This window comes from Rattus norvegicus, chromosome 17 (genome assembly GCF_021556685.1).
Source record: "Rattus norvegicus strain SHRSP/BbbUtx chromosome 17, alternate assembly SHRSP_T2T, whole genome shotgun sequence".
NCBI lineage: Eukaryota > Metazoa > Chordata > Mammalia > Rodentia > Muridae > Rattus > Rattus norvegicus.
The window spans coordinates 4,909,458-4,935,663 of record NC_141550.1 but is presented as its reverse complement, the minus strand read 5'-3'; the positions used below and the strand labels follow the sequence as shown (position 1 = coordinate 4,935,663).

The 26,206-nt window shown below is 47.3% G+C and overlaps 2 protein-coding genes across 32 annotated transcripts in view; both read right to left on the bottom strand.

Moving 5' to 3' along the window:
• Positions 1 to 2,980: 2,980 nt before the first annotated feature.
• On the bottom strand, positions 2,981 to 15,671 carry Isca1 (iron-sulfur cluster assembly 1). Its single transcript, NM_181626.3, is given in 4 exon segments — positions 2,981 to 4,535; positions 6,515 to 6,620; positions 9,883 to 9,936; positions 15,533 to 15,671. Coding segments are annotated over 4 exon segments (390 nt in total). The 5' UTR covers positions 15,614 to 15,671; the 3' UTR covers positions 2,981 to 4,386.
• Positions 15,672 to 17,846: 2,175 nt separating this feature from the next.
• Tut7 (terminal uridylyl transferase 7) overlaps positions 17,847 to 26,206 on the bottom strand; it is a 53,881-nt gene continuing 45,521 nt past the window's right edge. For 18 of the 31 annotated variants that reach the window (XR_015640949.1, XR_015640942.1, XR_015640954.1 and 15 more), the window contains 2 exons: positions 25,874 to 25,937; positions 17,847 to 18,832 (listed from right to left, as the gene is read on the bottom strand). Coding sequence is in view for 18 of the 31 variants with exons in the window: in XM_087591383.1 (XP_087447509.1) it covers positions 18,765 to 18,832; positions 25,874 to 25,937 (132 nt within the window). In the remaining 13 variants the exon portion in view is untranslated. 31 annotated transcript variants of the gene reach the window in all.

Here is a 26,206-nt window from a genome sequence, read left to right as displayed (position 1 = left end):
AGTGATTTGGATGAGATTGGCTCCCACAGGCTCATAGTTTGGCGCGCTTAGTTCCCCAGCTGAGGACTGTCAGGGAAGGATTAGGAGGTGTGGCCCTGGAGGAGGTGTGGCCCTGGAGGAGGTGTGGCCTTGGAGGTGTGGCTTTGCTGGAGGAGGTGTGGCTTTGCTGGAGGAGGTGTGTCACTGGGGAGTGGGCCTTAGTGTTTCAAAAGTCACACCTAGCCCAGGCTCTCCCTCTCTCGGCCTATGAATTGCTTATGTAGCTCTTGGCTGCTCCTCCAGCACCATGTCTGCCTGCCTGCTGCCATGATGATGATGGACTAGCCCCCTGAAGCAGTGACTGGCATATGACATCATCAGATTTGCATACAGTGTGTTTCTCACCAATCCTATAAAACAGGTGTAAAACTGGACCAACTGACCTATGCCGAGTATCGCTCCCTATTTCCTCCGCACCAGAACTCTACCTCCTGTTCTCAAAAGCACATGTTTCTGTGGAAATACAAAGACATAGTTCACTTCTGGCACCCGGCACCGCTAGGTGAGGTGCAGTGGGGAAGGCTGTTAGGTGCAGTGGGGAAGGCTGTGAGCTGTATCAGCAGCCACTTCTCGTGGAGAATTCGGTGTATTCCTCAGCACCGTGGGGCTAAGTATCTGTGCTGGCAGGCAGAGACCAAACCTCAAAAAGTCACAGGCAAGGGCAAGATGATAGCCCAAGATAGGGCCCTCTGAGATTCTGACATTTGGCAGACAGAGAGTGTACGACATTGCTGTCACAAACCTCCCCAAGCCAGGTGTTTTTTTTTTAAAAAAGCAATAAAAATCTAGTCTGCACGTGTCTGGAAGGGAGACAAGGGTATAAGCCCATGTTCGCCCCAAAAACTGCCAGGAAGGTCTTTCCGCATGCTTCTCGTAGCCTCTGCTATCAAGCCCTGGCATTCTGGGATACTGGCTCATAACCCCAACATGTCTGTGTAGGCACAGGGTTGTGACCCTGTTCCCTGTGTGTTCTCTTCTGAGAAGACCAGTTGAGGTTAAGGGTGGATGGACACATTCATCTCCAGACCACTGTGCCCAAGGATATGTTTGTGCTGATTCCGGGCCAAGCTCGTCTCTGGTCCAGGTCACTGCTGCCCTGGGGTCTAATGGCACTCACAGCTCAGTCTAGCCTCACAGACCTGTTTCCTGACCACTCACATGAGAACACGGCAAGAAAGGCTATTTTTGAGGTATTTCCTGCTGAATCAATCCTAGGAAGTTCTGGTTATGTTAGGGACTCCCCCAACCTTGTGGGTTTTCTTCCAATCCGCTGCTCCCCTTTCCTGTTTGAGGAAGAAAAGCCATTCTTGTAGTGCAGGGAGGGGGGCCTGGGGGATGTTCCAGAGCAAAGCAGCACAGCAGGCTGGCCTTCTGAAATGCACAAAGGAGTATTTTTAACCACAGTGACCTGGCCCATTCACAGCTTCCTGATTGGGACAGTGAGTTTTTAAACTGAGGTCCTATGATGCAAGAGATTTGCCAACTGTGTGAGGGTATGTGCACATTTGATAGCCTAGTCCAAGTGTCACTTAAGGGTGACAAGAAAGTGACGTGTTCAGGACACCAGGGTTTGTGAGGATATGTGAGTCTTCCCGGTTAGGGCTGAGGCGTGAACGGCAGGATTGTTAGGAATGCTGGCTGAGCCCTTCAGACTGTGGAAAAAGGACACTGACACGGTTGTTGGCTTTCTATCTCCAATGTTTTAACATTGGCCGAGAGAAGAACCCCCAGCCTAAACCCCCAGTAGGTATGGCTGTGTGCAAATGAACGGAGACTCACGCTGGCCTCTGTTCCTCCAGGGTTCTGCTGCCTTCCTGCCCTTTTCCAGCCCACTCTGTGCACGCGTGGGGTTGATGCTTCCAGATGCTGTTTTCTTTCACTATGTGTTTTTTTTTTTTTTTTCTTTTTTTCAGAGCTGGGGACCGAACCCAGGGCCTAGCACTTGCTAGGCAAGCGCTCTACCACTGAGCTAAATCCCCAACCCCTCCACTGTATGTGTTTTTAAGGCAGGGTCTTGTTGTCCGCCTCCAGTCCCCTCCCGAGTCTGCTCTTGAATGTTCAGCTATGCAGGTAGGCATAGTCAAATGTAGCTGTGTTCTGAGGACTCCCTTGCACAGCCCAGTCTGTCACGCTGCCTTTCCTGAGCCTGTCTTCTCAGGGTTAGCTTTCCTTTATATCTGCTCTTTCTCTGTTGTAGTCCTGGAACTCGCTGTGTGTAGACCAGGCTGGCCTCCTGGGTGCTGGGGTTAAAGGAGCGTGCCACCGCCGTACTTTTAAACCAACTGGTGTTATTTGCTCTCTACTCTTTTCCTCTACATTCCATGTCTTTGAAAAGCTCAGAGGACAGAACCTCCAAGCTACCTTCCATCTGCCTCCCACCCCTAGAGGTCACCATACAGTATATGCTGCAGCTATGCAGAGCACAAGGCCTGTAGCCTGACCTGGTCACATATAATTAGATATTTCGCTCATGTCATACTTTAGATTCTTGTGTGGAAAGGATGCTTAGAGCTCCCCTCCTCACAATACACACACAGCACCACGCCCTTTACTGTAGTGGGACTCACAGGTCAGCTCAGGGGTGAGGTCAGGGCAGCCTCACTGGATCTGAGCTGCTAAGACCCTTCTAGAAGGAAGAGAAGCTGACGCTTGGACAACAAAGGGAAAGGCATTCTGAGTGGGCATGGTATTCTCTCCTGTGGATGTCTGGGGGCTTCTGTGTAGGCTGGAGGGATGGTGTGGTGGGTACCACAGTGTCAGCAGGAAGGGATGCATGTGTGGTGGTGTATATGTGTTACCACAAACAGGCGGCAAAGCAAGACTGCACCATCTCTAGTGCACGCTTAGGCTTCTGAGACAGCAAAAAAAAAAAAAAAAAAGGATTTTCGTGGCTTTAGTGGGTGATTACCCAAACCCTCTTCCCCAACAAGAAAAGGCACTGTTAGGATCATAAAGAGGCGTGGTTTTAATTGATAACAATCTTCTTCATACAATATTGCACAAATTAAGGATGTATCAACAATTCTATTTATGATACAGACTCATCAACATTCATATAAAACTATGAGTTGGTACAATTTGGTGGCAGATACTTTAGTAAATAGCACAGATATTAAACTCGGCTACGTGAGACTCAGCCTCCACAGAAGAATTCACAGGTCACTAAGATGTCCGACCCAAGTCCATCAAGACCACTTAAAGAGAAACTTGGGATCCAGGTCAGGTGTGGTAGCACATGCCTCTGAACGTGGAAGCAGGAGGATTGTTGTGGGTTCAAGGCTGGCCTGTAGTATACAGCAAAACCATGGCTCAAAAAACTGGTGATGACCACATTAAAGAAACTTAGAAGCTTCCTCTGGGAAGCAGGGAGCATCTGCACCCTGGCAATTGTAAGTGTGTGCATGTTCTGCCCCCCAGGTGCCGTGCTGAGAGGGACCCCTCTGCTGCAGATCTTCTGAAGGAAGACACTACTGGTTCAAAGCTCTAAACAGGATGGCCATTCAGACAAAAGGGTTTACACAAGGCTTCCATTCAAGAGAAAACTAATGCAGTCTCTAAACTGGTAAGAGCACTGGCCAGGCAGGATGTCTCCTCACCGAGTGTCTCAGACAGCACTGTCTGCTGTGACCTGTGAGGAGGGCTGGGCAGAAGCTCTGAGAACCACGCTCTCAGCAGGTCTACCTGGCTGCTCATCACAAGCGCTTCTAACTGAAAGGTCTAAGCAAACCGCATGAAGCACGCCCCAGAGGACAGACTGACACCAGGCCCGTGATCCCTACCTCCTGAGACTGGCACTCAGAGCTGAGCTTGCTGGAGGCTGGCAAATGAGGTATCTGACAACAGGCACGTGGTAAAGATGCAACGGGCCACGCCACAGGTGAGGGAAACCAGGTCCCCTCACCGCTCCCACAGCTGCTGCTCCCACAGCTGCCCTGCCTGAGGTGAGACAGGGCCAGGAGACAGTCTCAAGCCATTCTGTGACCCAGGTGCACACCCGTTATCCCATTCCTCAATTCCCAGCAAAGCAATGGTCACGAAGCTGGTTCTAGCACAGAGCAGGCTACAGCGTAAGGGCAGGGTAGGAGTTTTCTGTACAGGACAGAGGACTCAACAGTTTCTCAGTTTGTGTCCTCCAGAGAACAGACACCATGTTCTCTCCATTTGTGTCTTACAGAGAACAGACACCATGTTTTTGGAACTCTAACACGCTGGCTTGATTTTCAATGCTTCACTTTATTCTCAACCACGAGGCAGCCACACACTAACTTCCGACACGGGACATCACATGATTTCTTCGGTGTGCTCCAAGGCAGACCCAGCTCTCCTGGAGTTTGCAGTCCTCAGCTTTCAGACGTTAAAGCTTTCACCGCAGCCACAGGTTCCCTTGATGTTGGGGTTGTTGAACACAAACTCACTGGACAGTTTGTCTTCCACATAGTCCATCTCTGTGCCTAACAGGGTTAGCTGGGCTTTCTTCTCGATGAACACTCGGACTCCTTGGGGAAAAGGAAACGTGTCACAAAGCACACAGTGTGCAGAACGTGCAGATGACAGCCCAGTGAGCTTCTAGTGGGCACTGTCAGCCATCCTACAGCTGACAAGTGAGTGACCCAGGACTTCCTTTCAGGGGGAAGTACACAGCTTCCTGCTAGCCCAGTCTGCATCCAACCAATTCTATATATAACAGGAAAGACCCTTTGATATGTGGCAATTACACAGTACTTCTGCAAATCTAGGGTTTACTTTTCACTGTAGTTTATTTTTTCTTCTTTGCTGTAGGAAAATGTGTAATTCTATTAGCTTCTCAATGACAGCATCAGGAGAACTCTGTGCCTGACACCATCAGCTAAACGTACCCACAGTCCTGTTGCTTCATGGGGTATTTCTAACCAGATCACACAAACCAAGACCAAACAACAAGTCATGGACTTCAGAGCTCCAATTTGCTGATGGCCTCACACTTACATGAACACACAGTGTCTTCCTCTGTAGGGCGAGCGAGGCTTAGGTTTGAACTGATGGCATTCTTAGCCTTTCATGGGGAATAGTGTTTGCAATGCCTGTGCCACAGAATAGGCATTGGAACAAAAGTTAGAGATGGTTGTGAGCCCCCAGGTGAGTGCTGGGAACTGAACCTAGGTGCTCTGGAAGAGCTGGGAGCATCTTCCCAGCCCCAATATTTTATAATGTACAAAAGGTCTTTATTGATCAACTTCAGTTAAATATGAAAGTCAGGAATACAACCCCTGCTTGTCTAACACAAAAAGGGCTGCGAGCTACTGTCAGCACGGCTCACAGCACAGACCTGACCACGAAGCCCTCGGCTCTCCCCTTCTCCAAGGTGTATCGTTCTTTCCTGTGTTTTATACAAGACCTTGCTAGCCCAGGCTGGCCTGACCTTATCTTGAACCCCAAATGTACAATCCCCATCACCAATAGTAGCTGCATTAAACCAACACACCACACCTCATTCTTCAGTAGGTTTTGCAAGATCATGGGGGCCGGTGTCAAATGTAACTGATGAATGTAGCCCCCTCAAGAGCAGAGCTGTGGCAGGAGCAGGTGCTGCTCTGCAGAGGACCAAGTTCGGTCCCCAGCACTCACCTCAGCACCTCATAACCACCTGTCATTCCAGCTCCAGGGGACCAGCCACCTCTTGCTTCCCCAGGGTCAGGAATCTGCACTAACACACACACACACTTCACAATACATGTGAAACTTTTCAATAGAAATGGCTGGATGGGTCACTTTGTTCTGTGGTTTTAAAATCTGTGAGGTTCAGGGGTAACGGGAGCCTGCCTTGAAAGCCTGACTGAGTTGACATCCAGAACCCACTTTGAAGGAGAAAAATAACTCCCAAAGGTTGTCCCCTGACTTCACAAGCTAATATGACAGTGGTGAGGCTGAACCTGATGACAACTACACTTCTAGCATCAGCAGCTGTGGAAGGACAGCCAAGAGCTCAAGCCTGGGCTATGTAGCAAAGGTACAGTCCCAACAAAACAAAAACTGGGACCAAAATCCACCAAGGCCTCTCCTAGTGATGACCGTTTAGAGCAGGGACAAATCCAACCTCTCCACAGATGCCTCTGGACCTTGAGCCTCTCCTTGCACCAGGCTCAATGGAACCCAAGAAAAAGTCACCTCTCAGTGCAGTGGCTGCACATAGATAATATCCAAGGAAAGCCTGTCTGCCCAGACCAGGCAGGACGTGAGCACCACTCACGACTCCTACCTCAGACAGCGGTCCTTACATCTGCTCTAACAAGAAAAGTCTTCACCAAACAACGTGCCCAGAAAGCATCAGAGAAACAGAACAGTTCACTGCTTACCAGAGCCAAGCGTGGGGGTGCACACCTCTATTTCATCACTGGGGGAGAGCAGCAACTAAGGTTTTTCTCACGCCTGGCCACATAAGGAGTTCAGGGCTAGCCTAGGCTACAAAAGAACCTGTCTCAAGAAGATAAGAGCTCACCGTCTTGAATAACTTCTTCATCAGCATCTCCTTTTGTCTTTGTATACTCCAGGCTGTAAGAGAGGCCGTTACAGCCCCTGGTCCGCACACCCACTTTCAGACCCACCTGAAAAGAATTGAGAACATAACTCCGTGTTAGCAGGACAGGGTAAAGGGGCCACAGTCAAGTGTGCGGACTCACACCTTCAACCCCAGCACTTGCTCAGGAGGCTGAGGGATGAGGAAGGACTGTGGCAAGCTAGAGGCCAAAGAACAAGACAAAGTCTAACAAGGGCTACGTTAGGTCAGAAAAGGGCTGACAGGGCCAGCTCAAGAAACCTAAGGGAGATCTCCAGAATACAAACAAACACACACCAAATTTAAAGGAAAAAGCAATTTGGATGTTTATTCCCATTGCTCCTTTTCTCTTAAACTCAGTGGTATTTATTTATATATACAAATTTCTGGTTGCACAACGGCCCGCAAGAACAAATGTAGTGGACACAAGCATTTAGGACAACACAAGAAGAAGCTCAGTCACCTGTCCAGAAGGCAGCTTTCCAGTTCTTTCTGGTCCTGGTTGCACTTGCATCTGGATTGTTCCTATTACAGCACACTGAGCATTTTTTGACAGTGTTGGCTTTCTGACCATAACTTGGAGTAATGTGAGCACAGTGAACACTAGCTGCTTGTCTTACAGTTCAGGCTGGTCTCAAACTCACCATCTACCTGATTCACCCTTCAAAGTGCTGGAACCATGGGTGTCCTGTCTTTTCTTTCTTTTGCCTTTTTTGTTTGTTTTGAATACGGGGTCAGAAAAATGGTATCAACTTGTTATGTAGCCAAGCCTGTTCTGGTGCAGAACTCAGGTCCTGCTTGCTTCTACCTCTCAAAGGTTTGTGTGTGCCGCACAGCTGGCTTTCTTCTTCTGGGACCGGGTCTCCTATGTAGTCCTGGAACTCACTCTGTAGACAACCCAGCTGCCTCTGCCTCCCGAAAGCTGGAGTTAAAGGTGTGTGCTCAGTTTGTCTTTAAAACCTGGGCTTCCTCTAAGAGGTTCTGCTCCACTCTTTTCTGTGAGGTGTTCTCTGGAAGCTCATCTTGTCGCCTGGCAACCATCCTGCCTTTCTAGGAGCCTCCTTTCTAGGGCAGTTTGGTAAAACATTCCAAAATACCAGGAAGCCAAAGACCTTAGTAGTGTGTGTGTGCGTGCGTGAGTAGGGTAGGGTAGCGTGAGGGGGAGCTGAAGGAGATGCCATGGAAGATGCTGCTTACTGGCTTGCTTAGCTCATCACGGCTTGCTTGACCTCTTTCTTCCTTTTTTAGAGGAATTATTTAATGTATGTGAGTACACAGTCGCTGTCTTCAGACACAGCAGAAGAGGGCATCAGATCTTGTTACAGAGGGTTGTGAGCCACCATGTGGTTGCTGGGATTTGAACTCAGGATCTCTGGAAGAGCAGCCAGTGCTCTTAACCACTGAGCCATCTCTCTAGTCCCTAGCCTGCTTTCTTTTAGTACCTAGGACCACCAACCTGGGACTGAAACCATCCACAATAGCCCTCTCCCCCAACCCTCACCCCTACAGCTCAGTGTTATGGACGCATTTTCTCAACTGAGTTCCTACCTCTCAGATGACGCCAGCTTGTGTCAAGTTGATATGAAACTGCCCGGCACAAGACATTGATGTGAGTTTCTAACGATATCTACCTGTGCTCTTAGTATTGGTGCCAGCCTTTTCTTTTAAGCAGTCAATCGCTACTTCCCTACAGGGAATTCTGACTCTGTGGGACTTTGTAAGGTGTGCTTGCTTCACGAGCTCCATCACAGAGGGGAATTTTACCCTTGCAAAGCTTAGAATGAGGACTTCTTTACTCTAAACGGGAATAAGCTGCCTGGATGAATTTCTGGAGCACGGGTACTAAGCACGTTTTACCTTCTATCTCTGTACACAGAAGTCATTACATGAGGCGTGGACATTGGAGTGGGCAAAGACTGGGTGAGGGGCACACAGCAGCAGTGTTGGCCTCTGAAGTCCTGTGTTCACTCCCAGAAACACACAAAGCAGACAGAGTTCCTCCTCAGAATTTGAAAATACAGTTTTTTTTTTTTTTTTTTTTGGTTCTTTTTTTCGGAGCTGGGGACCGAACCCAGGGCCTTGCGCTTCCTAGGTAAGCGCTCTACCACTGAGCTAAACCCAGCCCCGAAAATACAGTTTTAAGCCAGGCTTAGCAGCTCACACCTGCAGCCCCTGCACTTGGGAAGAAGAGATAGGTGGATCTCCATGGGTGCAAAGGCAGCCCCATTTACATAGAATTCCCATCCAGGAAGGCTCAGGTAATGGGAGTTTTGGAAAATGAGTTGTTAATGCTATAAATCACACATTTTTGCACCACCAAGAATAAATATACCTTAAAAATCTACACAGTTAATTTCATGGAATTTTTTTGGGGGGGTTGTTGGTCAATTAATGCACCAGAAAGTTCAGACAGAGTCAGAGCACTGACAATTAACAACTGTCAGCATTTATCACTTATAGGATGGAGCTGCTAGCAGTTAAACTGTTCAAGAGCATCCAGAAAACAACCTCAGGCCTAACAAATGACTACCACAGGCCAAAGCTCAAAGCAATTCTCAGACCAATTCAACTACCCTGCATGTGGGGACGGATCCTCTGTGGACACTAAGTCATGTCTCCAGGTCTAGAACACTGGGCCTGGCCTCGACTCACCAACAGCTTCTAAATGATGTCGGTGGCAGACACGAAAACCCAGATACCCTCATACAGAAGGTTAGTTGAACAAATCAAACTTCTCAGGAATATGTGCTGCCATGAAGGAGGGAGACCTGTACATAAGGACCTGGAAGATCTTCAGGCTGAATTATCAGAGTAAAACTAGTGTAACCATAGCACATACCGCACAGCCTTGTCTGCAGAAGCAAGAGAAACCCTCAGAACAACAAGCGAGGAGCAGGCCAGTGGCTCCCTGGGGAGGGTTTTGGTAGTTACAACTTAGGAAGAGAGGTAGTGCTGATCACCTGCAGCAGGCAGAGGCCAGGGACACTTGAGAACACCCTCAGCCAGCCCAAAGCACATAGGTGGCCAGCGGGGAGTGCCCAGCCCCAGGGAGCACAGACAAGCTCGGGCCTAGAGGAGCTGCTTTCCTTTCTATGGAAACTTCAAGAGTTTGGGTTCAGCTCCCTGTAGACAGCACTTGCCTGGCATGAGGAGGCGAGGGGGGGGGGGAGGCGGGGGCGGGGGGGGGGGGGGCTGAATCCTTGCTAAGTTAAAAATTACAAAACCAAACACCTCAATCAATGAAAACATACATACTTGCAACAAAATAAATACATTTGTCGCCAGAACAGAACTCTAGCATGCTTACTTACATGCTCAGGCTTGTCTTTAAGAAGTTGTTTTATCTTGTTCACAGCAGAGGGGGTCTGAAAAAAGAAAGAGTTTATTAAACTCACCTTCTGGCCAGGCCCTCACTAGCAGCAGCCTGTGATTAAGCTCTTGTGTTGTGGTCTTGCCAGAGGACCTGTGGATTTAGTCCAGCACAGGAGCCACAGCAAAACCACACCCCTCCTGTGCTGTCCACCCTGACAGAACCCACTCTTCCTGGGAAGATCTTATTCGTGTATCTGCTGCATGCTCTGAAACAAGCACACTGCCAGATGGAGATGGTCAGGAACAGCCAACCAATGGAGTTTTCCCTGTGGGCTCAGTCCCCTCCAGTTCATCTGAATGCATGGCCAGAGGGCTGCTTCTGGGCTCAGACTTCCAGAGTGGGTCAACACATACTTGGGTATCCGGGTGGGCCGCCACTGTACTACTAGACAGGCCTAACTAAATCCATGGCTGTTTCTTAGAGTGCAGTTCACCCTAACCTATGGTCTTCAGCAGAGAAAACTGTCTGGATGTACAGTTTTCAGATCAGTGCCACCAGTCTCATAGTCTGACCTGTTAAACTCCTGGACTCCTCACTGGGTTCGCCCAAGTGTAGATTTTTTTCTAGTGTCTAGCTTCCTACTGGGGCAATGGGTGGTCCTTTCCTGAGGATTCCTGTGAGACTAAATACTGAAGTGCAGGCAAGGCAGCCCAGGCAGGTAACACTCTGGAATCCAGGAGAGCACCAGGTACAGTGTACACTGCGGAGGTGAGAGGAATCAGGAGGAGGATTGACATCCTTGCTGCTCCGTGTGTATTAGTTATCCCAGCACTGAGGGCAGACCAGGGGCGTAGCCCTAGCCAGACTCTGTCTTAGCAGAAGCTTAGGCAGATGGTGATGTACAATGTCAGAACCAAATCAAGAGTCATGGAATCAACAGAGAAACAAGAGGAATGGCGATACCGTGTGCCACAGCCTGGTAAGGCTGCGCAGTTGGGAATGTGTGGCTGTGCAGTCCTGAGGACCCAGTCCAAGCTCCATGAAACAAAACGACCACTGAGCCGGCCTGCTGGGGAGTTCCAGGCTAGCAAGAGGTCTGCCCTCACATAAAAAGGTGGAAAGCCCCTGAGGAATGAATGATGCTGGAGATGTCCTCCAGCCTCCACACGTATGCACACATGTACACATGCACCAGCAACCCCTTTACATATCTACCCCCATGTTGAAAGCACCGTGATGCGTGTAGAGTAAGTGGCTGCCGTCTAGCACTATTCTACGCTGTTATGTATGATATATATGTACTTCTTCTTGTGTAGCGCTGGGGAAAAAAATCGGTGCCAGGAAGTCAGTCAAGGCCTGAGTTACAGTGCTGCCGACCAGAGAGGCTCACGGGTACTGCACGAAGGGCAGAAGAAAGGAATGGTGACCTCAAAAAGTTAACAAAAACATTCGTTAAAACTCAACTTTAGTCTCAGCACTGGGGAGGCCGAGACCTGGTCTACAGATTGCTCTTCTCAGGAAAAGCCAAGGGGTGCAGAAGGTCACCATGAACAACAACCAGGGCACTGCTACCTGGTGATGTCACACGTCCCCAGAGTAGACCAATGTTCCATTTCACAGTTGAAGTGGTTGCTCTACAATATGACCTCAGAAAAGAAGTAACTTTTAAATTCTAATGGATCTTAAAATTACCTAAACTTAATTCAAAAAGAAAAAGATTTTAGTGAAAATATAAGGGTTGTCAAGAAAACGAGAACATTGTAACTGCTTATTTGTTGCCCTTCCAAGTGACCGCCAACAAGCACCTCCTTTCCTGTCTTTCAGTTGTACATTTTCATGGCACCTTTCCTACCAAGGTGCTGAGGAGACATCTGTCCTCCATCAACAGAACAGAGCTTCGGAAAGCAGTCTGCGGGGGAGGCTGCTGCAGCTTAAAGCATGGCCACTCTTGCAGGGGACCCATGTGGTGGCTCACCACCATCTGTAACGTCAGAGAATCCAATGGCCTCTTCTAAGCCCTCGGGGTGGGGGCATCAGGCACTCATGGTACATACACATATACACACAAGCAAGAGCCTCACAGACATAAGACAAATAGTCCAGACCAGAAGGCCTGGAAGGAACAGCTTAGGGAAACCTTGTTGGAGCTGGACTCTGCTGTCGAGCCTGGGTAGAACGCACAGGCAAGAAGAGAACATGAAACCCCCTACACAGGGGCTTTCTCATTCACTGGGAGGATGAGTTTTATCTCCATAAAATTCTCTAAGTTGCCTACTTTGGTGTTTTCTTCTTTTCTAAGGCTCAGAAAACATTTCAACAGTGGCTGCCTGTAATTCTGGCTATTGGGAAGCCGAGGCAGGAGGATCTCGAGCAAAAGCAAACGATGCAGACCCTGCACACTGACATGGACTGGTAGTATTCACCTCTCGTACACAGGCAAAGGCACACAAGGAAAAGCAACACTACCAGAGCCCGAACGCCCGCAAGCTGCTGCTGAGTGACCAAACCCCATCTTAACTTTGGCCTGCTTCTCCCTGAGGAGCTGATACTAAGGAGCTCTTAACTAAGAGGGAGTGACAGCTTAAATTAGAAATAGAGGGCTGCTCTATTTCTGCCTTGTTTGGGTATATGTATCCCAGGCTGGTCTCAACACTTGACCCTTATGCCTCTGTGAACTGCCACTGGTCAGCCAAGGGACTGTTCTGATTAGTCAAAAGAACTGAACGGGTTGAACGGGGCTCCGGATGGGTCTGCCCTTTCTGTTCAAGGTATAGAGCTGGACTTTGTACTAGAAAGAAGTTAACTACCCCCTTGACTTCAGGTCTATGTGCATACCCTGGCAATGGGGAGGTCTTCCCTGAACCCCACTGCAAGTCTGGCAGCTTTCTACTATGTCTGTGTTCTCAGACCAACTCAACCTGAGCCATAAAAGAAATTTACCATCAAGGGCTCAGAATTCAGATTACTGAAATCCTGTAAAATCTAGTAATGCCTTTTAATCAGCTCCTGTGTAAACTACCATAGGAACATGGCTGCTCAAAGTGAGAACATAGTGAAGATGTTTTAAAAAATTACCGAAGGGCTGCTGAGGTAGTCTGTCAAGTAAAGGAACTTGGGGACAGGCTTGAGGACCAGAGTCTAATCCCTGGCTCCACATGACGGAAGGAGAGAAGTGACACCCAGAGTTGTCCTCTGAGTATGCATGACCACACATACACAATAAGTAAATGCAATCTAAAATATTAAAAATACAAACCAAACAATTATTCCAAGGCTGCTTTTGTTGTCAGAAGGCTGGGAAGTGCACTTCCGAAGAGAACGTTTGAGAACTGCTTCACATGGCCTGGTGCTGGGTCAGTAGGGTAGCTAGCCCTGGCCCTGCCTGCTTCCACCCCAGCCCTGGGATTGCAAGTATGCACCACGCCCATCCCCCAACTCTAGCTTCTTTTTTTATCTGGGAACTGGAGAGGAAACTCAGGCCCTGAGCTTCACAGCTCATTCTCCAGAGTGCTCAGTCCCCTCCTCCACACAGGCCCCTCCCCCAGCCGGTGTTCGTTATAGCTCATGCTTTTAATCTCACAACTCTGTGGTTAGGGCGGAATTAAATATTTGCAAGGGCTATTAAATTAAGGACCAAAGACCTCACAACTGTAAAACAAAACAAATCCCTCTTTACAATGAACACACAACACCTCACCAACAGGCTTTTTCCTCTCACACCAGAACTTAAGAGTAGCTGTTCTACCACTGGACTGGACTTCCCCCTCCACCCCCACCCCCGCTGTCCTCTGCAGGTTTTCCTGGTAACACCTTCTAAATCATACATTCACGTGTGCTAGTTGCTGGTCCTACGGTAGTGAAGTGACAGGCTCTTACAGACACCCTTGGCCCCGCTCTATCAGGCTGTGCTGGGAAGCTAAGTCCTCCAGAGTCTTCAGTGTACATACTGTGAACTAGCCCCTCAGCCCGTATCAGCATGGGTGCTAGCTAGGCCCCATCGCTCGCTCACAAGTTGAGCTTTGGGTAGCATGAGCTTCTTCTAGTCAGGAAATGGACGACCTCTGTCTTGTACAGTGGGAGAGATGAAGCTGCCTGTCAACCAGGGGGCAATTTTCACATTCTTCAGTCACACCTTACTCTGGTCCCTACAAGTTCAATTCTATTACCCCTGGATATATGGGGGTGGGAAGGAGCCCATTCTCCTTGGATGTGGTGAGCCAGAGTCATTCTCATCGTCAGCAGACCTTGCCAGTCTACACCACAGCCCATCAATTCTGTCCAGGACTGACACCAGCGAGCAGAGCTGGTGCTCATGTTTTATGTGGACACTTTTCCTGGCCATGGCTGACTTCTAGTAGCACTCTACAGCACTCTGCAGATGTTGCAGTACGTCAGACTCCCCGACTCGCCTGCCGACCTAACTCTTATCACTCTTGTTTGCTAGTTATCTCTCTCACACACACTTCAGGCTTCTGGCCACCTCGTTGCTTTTGCATTTGCCAGGTGCTGGGGTTCAAAATGTTTACCAGACGCCTGAAAATCAAGCATGAACCGTGACGCCTGCTAAGCGGCTACAGTACTCTTCCCTATGTCCTATGAAAAACCAGGAAAAGGGGATTCTAGGACCAGGCTTCACACCACAGACTCTACAGCTGAGCCAGGCAGCACAGCAGAGGGTGGGAACTGAGACCTGCTATGACAATACATAACGAAACAGAGCCCAGGACTGTGCAAGTGAGATGTTATTCCCCGGAAGAATGGCCTATGGAGGATGGGACCCAGGCAACTCACTTATTTCTTGTCATGAAAAACAGCAGTTCTTGATAATGTATGCTAAGAGGTAGGAACCGGGAAGAAAGGGGCAGGTCAAAACCTCCCAAGTAACACTAACATGCCAAAATGGTGATTAAAAAAAAACAACAAAAACCTAAGCCATCAAACAAACGACGACGACGACGACGACGACCACCACCACCACCACCACCACCACCACCACCACCACCACCACCTGTCCTGTACCTCGACTTTTCTGGGACCTACTATTTATTATTTGTATGTGGACTCTGCTCTATTCTGAGTAAGATGAACATAGCTGGAATTGTGCTTGCAAAATCCTAGAATCCATGGTATACCTGCGGAGACGAAAACTAGGCTTGCTCCACTGGGAAAAGCAACACAGAATAGAGTGTGAATATTGGGGCAAACTGAAGGGCAAAAAAATGACCTGTCATAAAAACAGATCCTCCCTCTTGGGCACGACTGCCTTCTATTTTGCTTCAACTAATTGCTGGCAAAAGCCCCTCTCAGGACTCTGGACGGAGCAGATAGATATTCCATGGTGGCGTCTGGACCGAATGTTTTCCCGGTCTCACGCTGTCTTGATTCTAAGCCTGCCTCCCTCCCGGGCTGACGCCTCCAAGGTGGTTGTGCGGGGCCACGGCGTTCCCTGAGTGACCTTTCTCCCGGAACGCCATGACCTCGGCGGTTGCCGCCGTCCTCCGCCCCGGCCGCCCGGCGGCAGCGCCCACAGCCCATTCGCTCCACCGAGCTCCGCGCGCGGCCCGCCGGGAGCCCCAGTCCGCTTCCAGGCTTGTTCTGCGACCAGGGGCCGCCGCCGCCACCTCCCCGCGGACGCCGAGGGGACTCACCAGCGTGAGCGCCGCCCGCGTGGGTTGCAGTTTTCTCTTGCTCACGGCCCGCACGGTGGCGCGGACCAACGACGCCGACATGTCCACGTCGCAGCGCCCGCAGCCTCGGGCTGGAGCGTGGGACCTCAGCTTCTCTCCATGGACACGGCGGGCACTTTGACGCCACAAGCTCCTGCGCAGGCGCCACAGGCCCCGCCCCCCGTCGCCCAGCCCGCTTCATCATTGGACAGTCCGGGTGAGTGACGGCCCCGGCCGATTGGTCGTCACCACTGACGAGGGACCAGAGGCGACCTGTGACCTTGCGGACTTCGGGGTCACTGTACTACCGGAAGTGGAATGGCTCCTTCCGCACGGCGCACGTTTAACGACAGGCCCCCCGGAAGTGGGGACACCGTTGTGACACTGGAGCTCCTCTAACAGTAAAGCAAGCGGATAGACACCGTACGACAGGTTTCCAGGATTGAATTGTCACTCTTGTGTAGCAGTTTATGTCAAGAAACTGAGCACACACGTAGGTAGCTACCATCCTCGTAACAGACGATGATGGAAGCACCGGCATGGTGACTTTGTCTGAGCCTTAGAGTGCCCTGGACATTACGTTAGAACCAGTTCTTGATTCCCGATCCCGGGTCCCGTGCACCTTTAGTTAGCCCTTCCTGAAAGCCGCTGCGGTTTGATTAGCTGTTCGTGGCCGGGTGGATGGGCTCTTGTGATGACGTAAGAACAGGAGCTCCTTTATCTCGGAACAGCAGCTGGCCTGGTGCTGGAATTGGGAGGGCGTGGGGAATACTGAAGGAGTTCACTACCCCTGAACGCCCCCTTATGGTTCCAGGAAAGCTGAGGGAGGGAAATGGAACTGCAATTCAGGATTCGGCCTCAGGTATAGACTGAAAGAACAAGTGGTTTCTTTCCCTGTGCGATCTCACTGATCTGACTAAAAGGAGGCAGTTTCCCGTCCTAAGTGGGGGCTTTGCCATGCTGGAAGTCACAGAGCAAGATAGCTGTTCTATATCACTGCTGCATAGACCTGCCCAGGAGCAAAAAAAAAAAATGTTCTGACCCCTTTTTCATAGCTTTACAAAGAGTGGGCACACCGTTACAACTCTATTTTTTAATGCCTGAACAGCGTGAACCCCTCTCATTGTTCTCTCTTCCAAGGATTTGGTTCCACTTGGGAAGACTTACCCCCCTTAAAATAGAACCTTTGAAGCAAAGGAAAAATAGATTGAAAAAAAAAAAATTAAGAACACTGAAAGCACATCTTTTACCAGGAAGCTTGCCAAAGCAGTTCAGCTAGCAAGTGACTGCTACTAAAAAGTGAAGACCGGGTTTTCAGGGCTCCTGCAATAAAAACTGGATTTTGAGTTTCCACTGTTTTGGAACAGAACAGACATCTGGCACTGCGATCACTTTTAAAGGCAGCTTTGACTTGGCCGTGGCTGTGAGCAGCCAGTACTGGGCAGCCTGCTCTCATCTGCTGACAAGCACGCTTCACTTGTCCTACACTATCAGTGTAAGCCATCAAAAACTCCAGGCTGCTGGGCAGAATGTCTTTTAAGAATCAAAACGTAGGAAACTTTTTTTTTTCTTTCTTTCTTTTTCTTTTTCCGGAGCTGGGGACCGAACCCAGGGCCTTGCTCATGCTAGGCAAGCGCTCTACCATTGAGCTAAATCCCCAACCCCCGTAGGAAACTTTTTTAAGGATAGAAGAAAACATGGCAATTCTGTTTCTTAGTTTTAGGAATAAATACATTCCCTTCCCCCAACAAGCAACAAAACATCCAAGTAGAAAATAACTACCAGGGATAAGGGTTAGTTTGGTTTCATATTTCTTCTCTGTTCTGGGGGCAGAGAGAAGGACAACACTAGGCTTTACAGGTAGGCGTGGCACTGTTCTGGCCAGAGTGCAATGCTGTCACTTCACAGTCACAGGCAAGAGGAAAGCAAACAGGACAGCAGCTGAGCAGTCACGTAGCAGGGAGGTCCCGGTTGCACAACTCATGAGTTTGATGGTCACCATTTTTATTTTTTTTACCATGATTTCCACTTTCTCAAAGACTTCATTTTGACACGGCTCTTCCATAGCTAGACTATGAACAGAAGCTCATATACATGCATCTTCCTCATGATTCCTCCCCAGTTTGGCAACGTCCTCAGCAAGCTCGCTCTCAGCCCCCAGTCTCCTGCTCCTAACCAGCACCACGCTCAGCTATCAACCACAGGGCACACATCCAAGGGGAACAGCATAGGCTTCTACTAAGGAGATTTTACTGTCAGATCTTTGACTTTTTATAAGAAAATAACGTGGATAAAATTACACATTGAAAGTTCCATTTTATTTCAAAATGATAAATAGACCGGCATAGTTCTGACTGTACTATCTCAGAAAGGCTTGTGAAGTTCTTTAACAGTTTAGAGAGGACTCCAGTCAGACCAGAAGGCTGCCAATCAAACTTGTGATTGGCAGAGACAGCAGCCTCTTTGATCTTCAGAGGTTTGTAAAAGCTTTCCACCCTAATTTCTGAGTATCATAAAAAGTAAAAAGCACTTTTATTCTGTCCTTTTCCCCTTTAATTTTTCTTTTTTAAACCAGCAAAAGGACTACTTATTTTTATGACTTCATTTTTACGAGCACAACAGTTCTGTCAATTACTTAGAGAAGGAAGCCCTCAGAGATGTGTCAGTGGTGCTGAGGTCCACCGAGGCCCACACCAACAGGTGTGGCATTCCATGCTATCACTTCTACAAAGAACCATGAAGAATGCTTGTAGACCCTATGTACAGCATATAGTCCACACATGCTTGATGTGCGTCCATACCACGATCCAGTAACAGCAAAGAGAATCCCCTCTTGAAATAAAAAAAAGGGGGATGTGTAGGGAAAAGAGGGCTAACCTTACCAGCCTCTGGTAAGCAGCACGCTATCTTTAGAGTGCTTTGAAAGAACTAAAAACCATGACACTGTAGTCATTGAATAATGGCCCTCAGTTACATTTTTTTTTTAAGTTGACTTTCTATTAAAATCTTCAAATCTCTGGGCATTGGTGGTATAGTTAAGATTATATTAAAATTTTTCTTTTCCTCATTAACAGTTTCATTAAAATTTAAAAAATCTCGATGCCCTCAACTGTTAGGTTGAAGCCTGACCTGTGTCACTATGTGCTGTGACACGAACCTAATTCCCAAGTGGACAGGGACACCTGAGTGGCATTTCGTGCTTCAGTTCCTTCCCTCATGATTCTTGCTGGGTCCTCTTCACTGAGGCTCTCCCCTGAGTCATATATTTACTGGAAAGGCTACCTAGGAGGGAAAACAAAATCCAACATAAATGAAAGGAATGTTATTTAACCAAAGTCACACAATACTTATTGTCAGTTACTCACAGACACGTGTCCCACCATAAAGGGCACTTGTCCTGGGTCAAGTAGTTATGCTAGATATAAACGAGTGCAGACATGAGAGGTGTCAGGCAGTGCTTAGGCGCTGCTTCCTCAGTTGACTGAGTTACAGCCCTGTGGCTGTTCAACACAGCTGCAGGCTGGCACCGAGGCTGGAAGAAACATTTTGAAAGTTCTTTACATAGGATATCTTTTTGTTTGTAAGCAGACAGACTGAAAAGAGTTCGCTGGCCAGAAATTAGTACCTCAATCATTACCCTTTAGAAGTTAGTAATACTTTACGGATGTACAAGGAGAAAATATAGTTCTGTACTTAATCAGTAGTGAAGCCATCCACACCTTACAACACTTAATGTGTTCTGGAGTCTGAGCACATGAAGGAGTGAGTGCCCATAGGACTACTATTGTATAACGAAGGCTCTATTCAAACCAATGAGAGGAATGCAAAGGATTAGTAACTAGTATGACGTCAACTACAGTGTTTTAAAAAGCAGAATCTGGGGGGCTGGAGAGATGGCTCAGCGGTTAAGAGCACCCGACTGCTCTTTCAGAGGTCATGAGTTCAATTCCCAGCAACCACATGGTGGCTCACAACCATCTGTAAAGAGATCCGATGCCCTCTTCTGGTGTATCTGAAGACAGCTACAGTGTACTTATATATAGTAAATAAATAAGTCTTTAAAAAGCAGAATCTGGTTGTGAGGCCTTGGATGGCTTAGAATCCATTATTTAGCCCAACCTAGTCTGAACTGATAGAGACTGGCCAGCCTCTGAGTGCTGGGATTAAACACTTTGCCATGCATGCATGAACAGCATGCCAGCTTGCATCCATAACTTGTGTGGGGGAGAAGAAATCTAGTTCCCATCTCAAACTGTCACTCTTGTCATTTCCAAATGAACTGCAGAATTCAACATAAGTCAAAGAAAGTCAAGTGTGGCAGCAGCACATAGTTTCAAAAGCATGGACACAACTTCCCTAAAGCAGCGGCAACACATAAGAAAGCAAGCAATACCTCTGGGTGCTTAGCCAGATCTAGACTCACTCGGGAAGTACAACCTTGGGTGTTTGTGAAGGACAGACTGAACTGAAGGAAGCCCCACAAGAAACCCTGGTAGCCCCAGGGAGCTCACACAGACATTTTGAAGATTGTGAATATATGAGAATGTCTTTTAAATGGCTTTGCACACTGTTCTTAGAACAAACGCAGCTCTATGGACAGAGCTGAGACCAGGCTTCCCTTGGGCACTTTCCATGACTCTGCTGTAAAGTGGGACTCACACAACAGCTGTTATCTGCAGCAATGTGAGACTGTATATCACCATGTACTTTGCAGATGTCCACTGATATATGCATAACCATTGCAGATAACTTCCTGTGACGTGCCACTATACGATTCTACATCGTACAATTAAGAATAAACTCAGGTAACTAACTAAGTGGCACTGTGGTAAAAAATATATACCTTTCATTTCTAACCGCTCACGTTACCCCAGTGGGGTCAGATGACCCTCATGGGGTCATATTAGATATACTGCATATCAGATATTTACTCTATGATTCATAACAGTAGCAAAATTACAGTTAAGTAGCGATAGAAATGTTATGGTTGGGGTGAGCATAGCACACAAGGAAACTGTATTAGAGGGTCACAGCATTAGGAAGGTTAAACCTCTGATCTATTTCTACTGTTTCTATTGTTTCATTTGCTGTCATTAAGACTATTGGAATTCCTCAGTGTTTACAATTCTAAAGGCAAAAACATAAGGAACACTACGCATGCATGCACGCACACATAGAGTAATACTTAATCAAAGATAAGAGGAAATACCCTATCTCAATGAAAATCATTTTGTTAAGTGCATAAAATGTAATGTTAAAATCAAATTTTGTAATATTCTGACCACTTATATAGTCAAAATAAAAAAACCATAATGTAGAAGAAATTGTTATAGCTCGAGATTTAATAAAAACTTAAAAAAATCTAGTTTATAAACTTTGTTGCAGTTTAGTATGTCAGAAACTATTAATAATATATTCATACAAGATTTCAAGGTATAGAAAAAGGATGACCTACCACACAAGCTTTTCCTTTATTTCATTTTAACCAAATGGCTTGATGTTTTAAAATCAGATATTCTGAGGGATTGGTAGTTATCTGCCCTTTATGTTTATGTATATTTACATAACTTTATCATTGACCAGAATTTTAAAGCCAAATTATTAAAAACAACCGAAACAACAAAAAGTCACTACACCACCACTGAACCATTTTCCCTCCATATGACTGTGTATGAAATAGTTTGATGTGTGTGCATGCACATATTGAGTCAGAGCTTGATACTGGGTCCTTTCTCCTCATATCGTCCTCCTCATATAGGGAGGCAGGTTCAGTTAGCTATGTAGTTTGGAGCTCCCTCCTTCTACCTCGCATGGGATGGATTCCTAGCAGGCTGCCATGTTACCTAATACTTACATGGACGCTAGGATCCAAACTCTGGTCCCATTGTACCCACTGGGTCATTTCCCCAGCCCCACCAATGGTCTTTATGATAATGTAAAACAATAAGTACCATTTGCTAAGACATCGTGACAGAGAAATGTGCCTGTTAGCCAAGATGGCTAAGTCAAAGGTAAGAGCACAGTTGCCCATCAACACATGCTCGCTCAGTAAGGGAACAAGAGTGGGTCAAAGACACAGTCTCCAAAGGGAGACTATTTTTACGTACAGCACAGCCATGGCTCACAGGTTAACATGTGACAGCTGTCATTAATTTACTTTATGAGTTATTTTGTTGGCAAGGACAAATCTTAGCCATCTATGATTTTCTTATTGTATAAAGCAGGATACAATTTGTAATAAAATCTCCCCATAATAAATTTAAGTTGGTTTTAGGCTGTAATTTTTCCAAGATAAATAATTAATAACTTCTTATAACTAAGTGTTAGTTGGACATGACATTTCTAGGTATGTAACTAATATCTACATTTTTCTTCCACTTTTTTTTTTTTTTGGTTCTTTTTTTCGGAGCTGGGGACCGAACCCAGGGCCTTGCGCTTCCTAGGTAAGCGCTCTACCACTGAGCTAAATCCCCAGCCCCTTCCACTTTTTTAAAACTTGAAAAATTACAGTAAAAATGTGTAACCTCTTAAGCCTAGCAATGCTGCTCTGTGCAGAATTGGCAACACGGGGACAAGGTAAGTGAAGTCATCGCTGCCAGAGTCTTGTCTCTGCACTCACATGAACACAACTGTTCAAGTGTTTGCAGCCTCAGCAGGCGGCTAATAGCCTCCCTTTTACAACTGAGAGAGCTGAGGTGTGCAGAGCAAGCAGCACACCCAGCACGTGAAGTGGACACCAGCCAGATGCACAGACTGTACAACACAGGCTTACACTCGACTCGGTGTTTTCTACATGCCAACATCAGGGACATCAGCATTTTCCCTGTGCAAAATGCTTTGGGAATATCTGTTTAAGGTCAAAGTTGCTTAAAACAACATGTTTTAGTCTGATTATACATGATACATCTTGTATATTCAAACTCTCAGATCTACAGGGAGAATGAAGCCACTGACTGGTGGTATCTGTGGCTCATACCATTCCAGATGCTAGAGTCATTTGAAAGTCAGTATGGTTATACTATAGCCCATCTCTCTTCTCCACCCATGATCAGCTTAACTGTGGGGCACCATTCCCCTTTCACGTCTGTCTACTGGATTTGGAGGTTATCCAAGAGGACTTTTATTTTGAAATGATGCGTCCCATGAAGAACAGTTACAACTCTTCCCGAGAAGTACTGGAGCTCCTGTTCCCTTAAACCTCTTCCTGCTTATCTGTCACGTACAATGCTCTCCTTCAGGTCTAAGTGCAGTTAAGATGTGGAGAGCTCTGTTTCTTCTTTCAAGTCACACACCCTTATTCTGCATACCAACCCCAATTCCCATGCACTTTAAATTTGTTGAAGAAGATGATACCAGAGCTGGGGATGTCAGATAGACAGTGGAGTGCCTGCCCACCATATATGAACCATTGCATGGTGCAGCCAGGGTTAAATGAGACCCTAGCTTAAAAAAAATTATCATCTCAATGTTTCCCTTTCCTAAAGAAAAAAGTAAAACAGTTGCAAATATCTAAGCTAATGCCTCTTGGTATTAAAGTAAGGAGCCAAGCACACTAACACTTCCACTAACAGCATTCACAGTAGAAGTGATAGACATTCTTAGCCCAAGGCTTCCCCAGTTTTCCCAGGATGTCAGTGTCCTTGCCTTGACGGAGGCCAGAAAGACCAGCAGAGACAGCTCATCCTTCTGACAATCTCAATGAAGACATCTCATTCTACCAAAGGCTAAAAAATCAGTGCTTTGTTCCTGGCATTAGGATGTCGTATGTTCTATGTGTGTTCTTATGCAACCACTCTTGTGAAACTGCTGTAGTAAAAGTTACATAAGCGTTGTCATTAGAAATTCTACTTTTCAGGGTTGGAGACGGCTCAGCAGTTAAGAACAGGTTTGATACCTAGGACCCACACAGTGGCCTACAAACATCTGTAACTCCAGTTCTAGGGGATTCAACAACTTCTTCTGACCTCCACAGGCACCAGGCACACATGACACTCTTAAGACGTCCCCATTAATTTTTAATAAACGACACAAGAAGCTTCAAAGGGACTGACTGCTCATGCTCTTTGTGTTTAGCCTCCTTTTAAAGAGGCCAAGAGGGACCAGGCCGGCTGACTAAACAAAGCTATTTAATAGAAGGGCTCCATTGTTTACACGGTCTTAGTTTTCTTCTTTCCTATGATATCGCTGAAAAGGTCACTTTCTTTTCCTTTACTTCTGTTTCTCCCTTTCTTTTGTGAGACCCAGCAAGAGCCCTTCTTGCCCTGTATTCCACCATGTTCTTTCTCTTCAGCTCCCCTCCATAGCCCGGGATGTGGCAGAAGGGGGCTCCGCCCTTCATACCACAGTCCAGGCTAAGCAGGCTCCAATTCCTTTCCTTGGAGTTCTGAACCTAACTACCAAAGCACGGGTTCTTTGCGGAGGCTCCTGAGAGCTCAGCTGCTGGGTCCAGGGCTGGACTGTGCTTCCACCCAGAGCTGTGAGCAGCTCTTCCTTCCTCGTCCTCTAGCTGCCTCTGCTCTTCCTGCTCATTCTCCTTGACCATCTTTGTTTTCTTTATTTCCCTGGTCCACATGCATCCCTTTCTTCCAGGTGCTTTCACTTGCTACATCTCCCTGAGGACAGGGTCCTGAAATGCTATGGCCACAATGACAACATTACACTCCTTTCCGCAGCCTGGACCAGTTAAACGCCAGGCTCATTATAATGGCTCTTCCTGGTTGTCACCTTGACTGTATCTGGAGTGAACTACAATCCAGAATTGGAGGGCTCACCTGTGATCCAGAGCTTGAGGCTGGAAGGCACAAGTTTCTGACCTGGATCTTGGCATGGAGATCTTGAGGCATGGTGGCTATGAAAAGCTTGGGCCCAGGTAAGGTAGTACACGCCTTTAATCCCAGGAGTCTAAGGCAAGGAGATCTCTGAGTTCAAGCAAGTCCCAGGTCCAGGTGTGGTGGTACACACCTTTAATCTGGGCCGCACCTTCTGCTGGAGGCCTACATATGACTAACCGACTTCTACAGGAGACCAGCTGGAACAACTAGCCTCTGGGACTGAGCAACTGCTAGACTCTTGGACTTCTTCTGCCCATTGTTGGGGTAATTGACCTACAAACTGTATATCATCATCATAAATTCCCTCAATGTAGAAAGATATTCTATATGTTCTGTGACTCTAGAGAACTCTGACTAATACACTCATATACTCAACTGGCCACTTGACTTCTCTATTCCAGAATTCCAGCTACCTTAAGCTCTCACCACTATAAACTGACTCCTCTTTCTCCCTCAAAGACGTCCTTTATTTTTCTGGTCTTACACAGAGCGCTGTGTCATCTGAGCCTCAGTGTGTATTCATGTCGCGACACCAATGCATTGATTTTGTTGGCGTTGTCTTCAGAATACAGATGTGTACCGCACGGTTGTTCTCCCTGGCATTCTCCACCCCCACATAAGCCACGTCTCCACTCTACTGCCTTGGGAAATGCATTACTGGCTTCAGTCTTCCTGTCCTAGTCATTTACAGACTTCAAATAGCACCACTCCTTCTGAGGCTAGACTCCTTTACTCCAGCTTCGTCACCCTGCTCCTACATGCCGACACATCCCTGCCAGGCTGGGGCTGAAGAGCAGAAACTGCTAGACAGTTTAAGGTCTACCACGTGGCAGGCTGACCCGCACCTCCTGTGACCCAGCTGACTTGGGATGGCATCTTTTGGACAGGATACTGCCATACGCAGCAGCATCTTGTGTTTTTCCTGCTTAAAGCCCCTGCACCACTGGGCTTCCTTTATTGCTGCTTACTCCTCTCTGCCGTCTGCTGCTGACAGAAGGTAAAGCAGGAGCTCTGCTGCTCACTGAGGTGTGTTCAGTGCGGGGACTGGCGCCCTGCAGTTATAGACAGTCTCAGTAGATTTTACTGAATAGATAAATAAATGAGATAGTTGTCTGGATGTAGAGTGGTGGATCCAGGTCATAATCTCCTTTCCTTATTCTGGAGCACAGCAGACAGTATCCACAAAGGTAGTGAGGGCAAGACAACGAATTCCATAGCAGTTACAAATGTACCATGGCTAAGGGTAGGAGTTCTCCCTCAAGTGAGGCAAAGTTACCCAGAATATTTGAAAACTACACAGGCCGAACTTACCTAGTCAACAGTTAGATAAGGTGGAAGCAAGGCAAGAAGGCTTTTTGTTTGCTTTTTTAAAGTTCCCTCGAGAGGTTCTGATATCCTTGTCAGAACACATAGGAAAGGAAGCGTCTCAAAGGCATGTGGTAAAATATTCAGAGAAGAAAACAACACATATCTGACCCTTTAAACCACATACCTGACTGGGGACTCAAAAATATGGTTGTTTTTTGTTTCTTTTTGTCTTCATGTAAAAGCACTGCCTAAAAAATGAAATAGACTGGTTTACAAAAACTGAAGGTAAAACCAACAGAAACAGCCTCAAACTGTATCCAAGAAGGGCTGGGATTAGGCACACGCGTGGCACAAGTTTGCATGTTAGTTGGAAAGACAGACATGTATGCAGGAGCCATCTACCAAGCCCCTACTACCAGGGCCCAATAAGCCTTACCACATAGTATGTGGGACACAGAAGGAGTAAGCACCAGAGGCCAGCCAGGAGGGCCCAGCACACAGCTGCAAGCACTCCAGA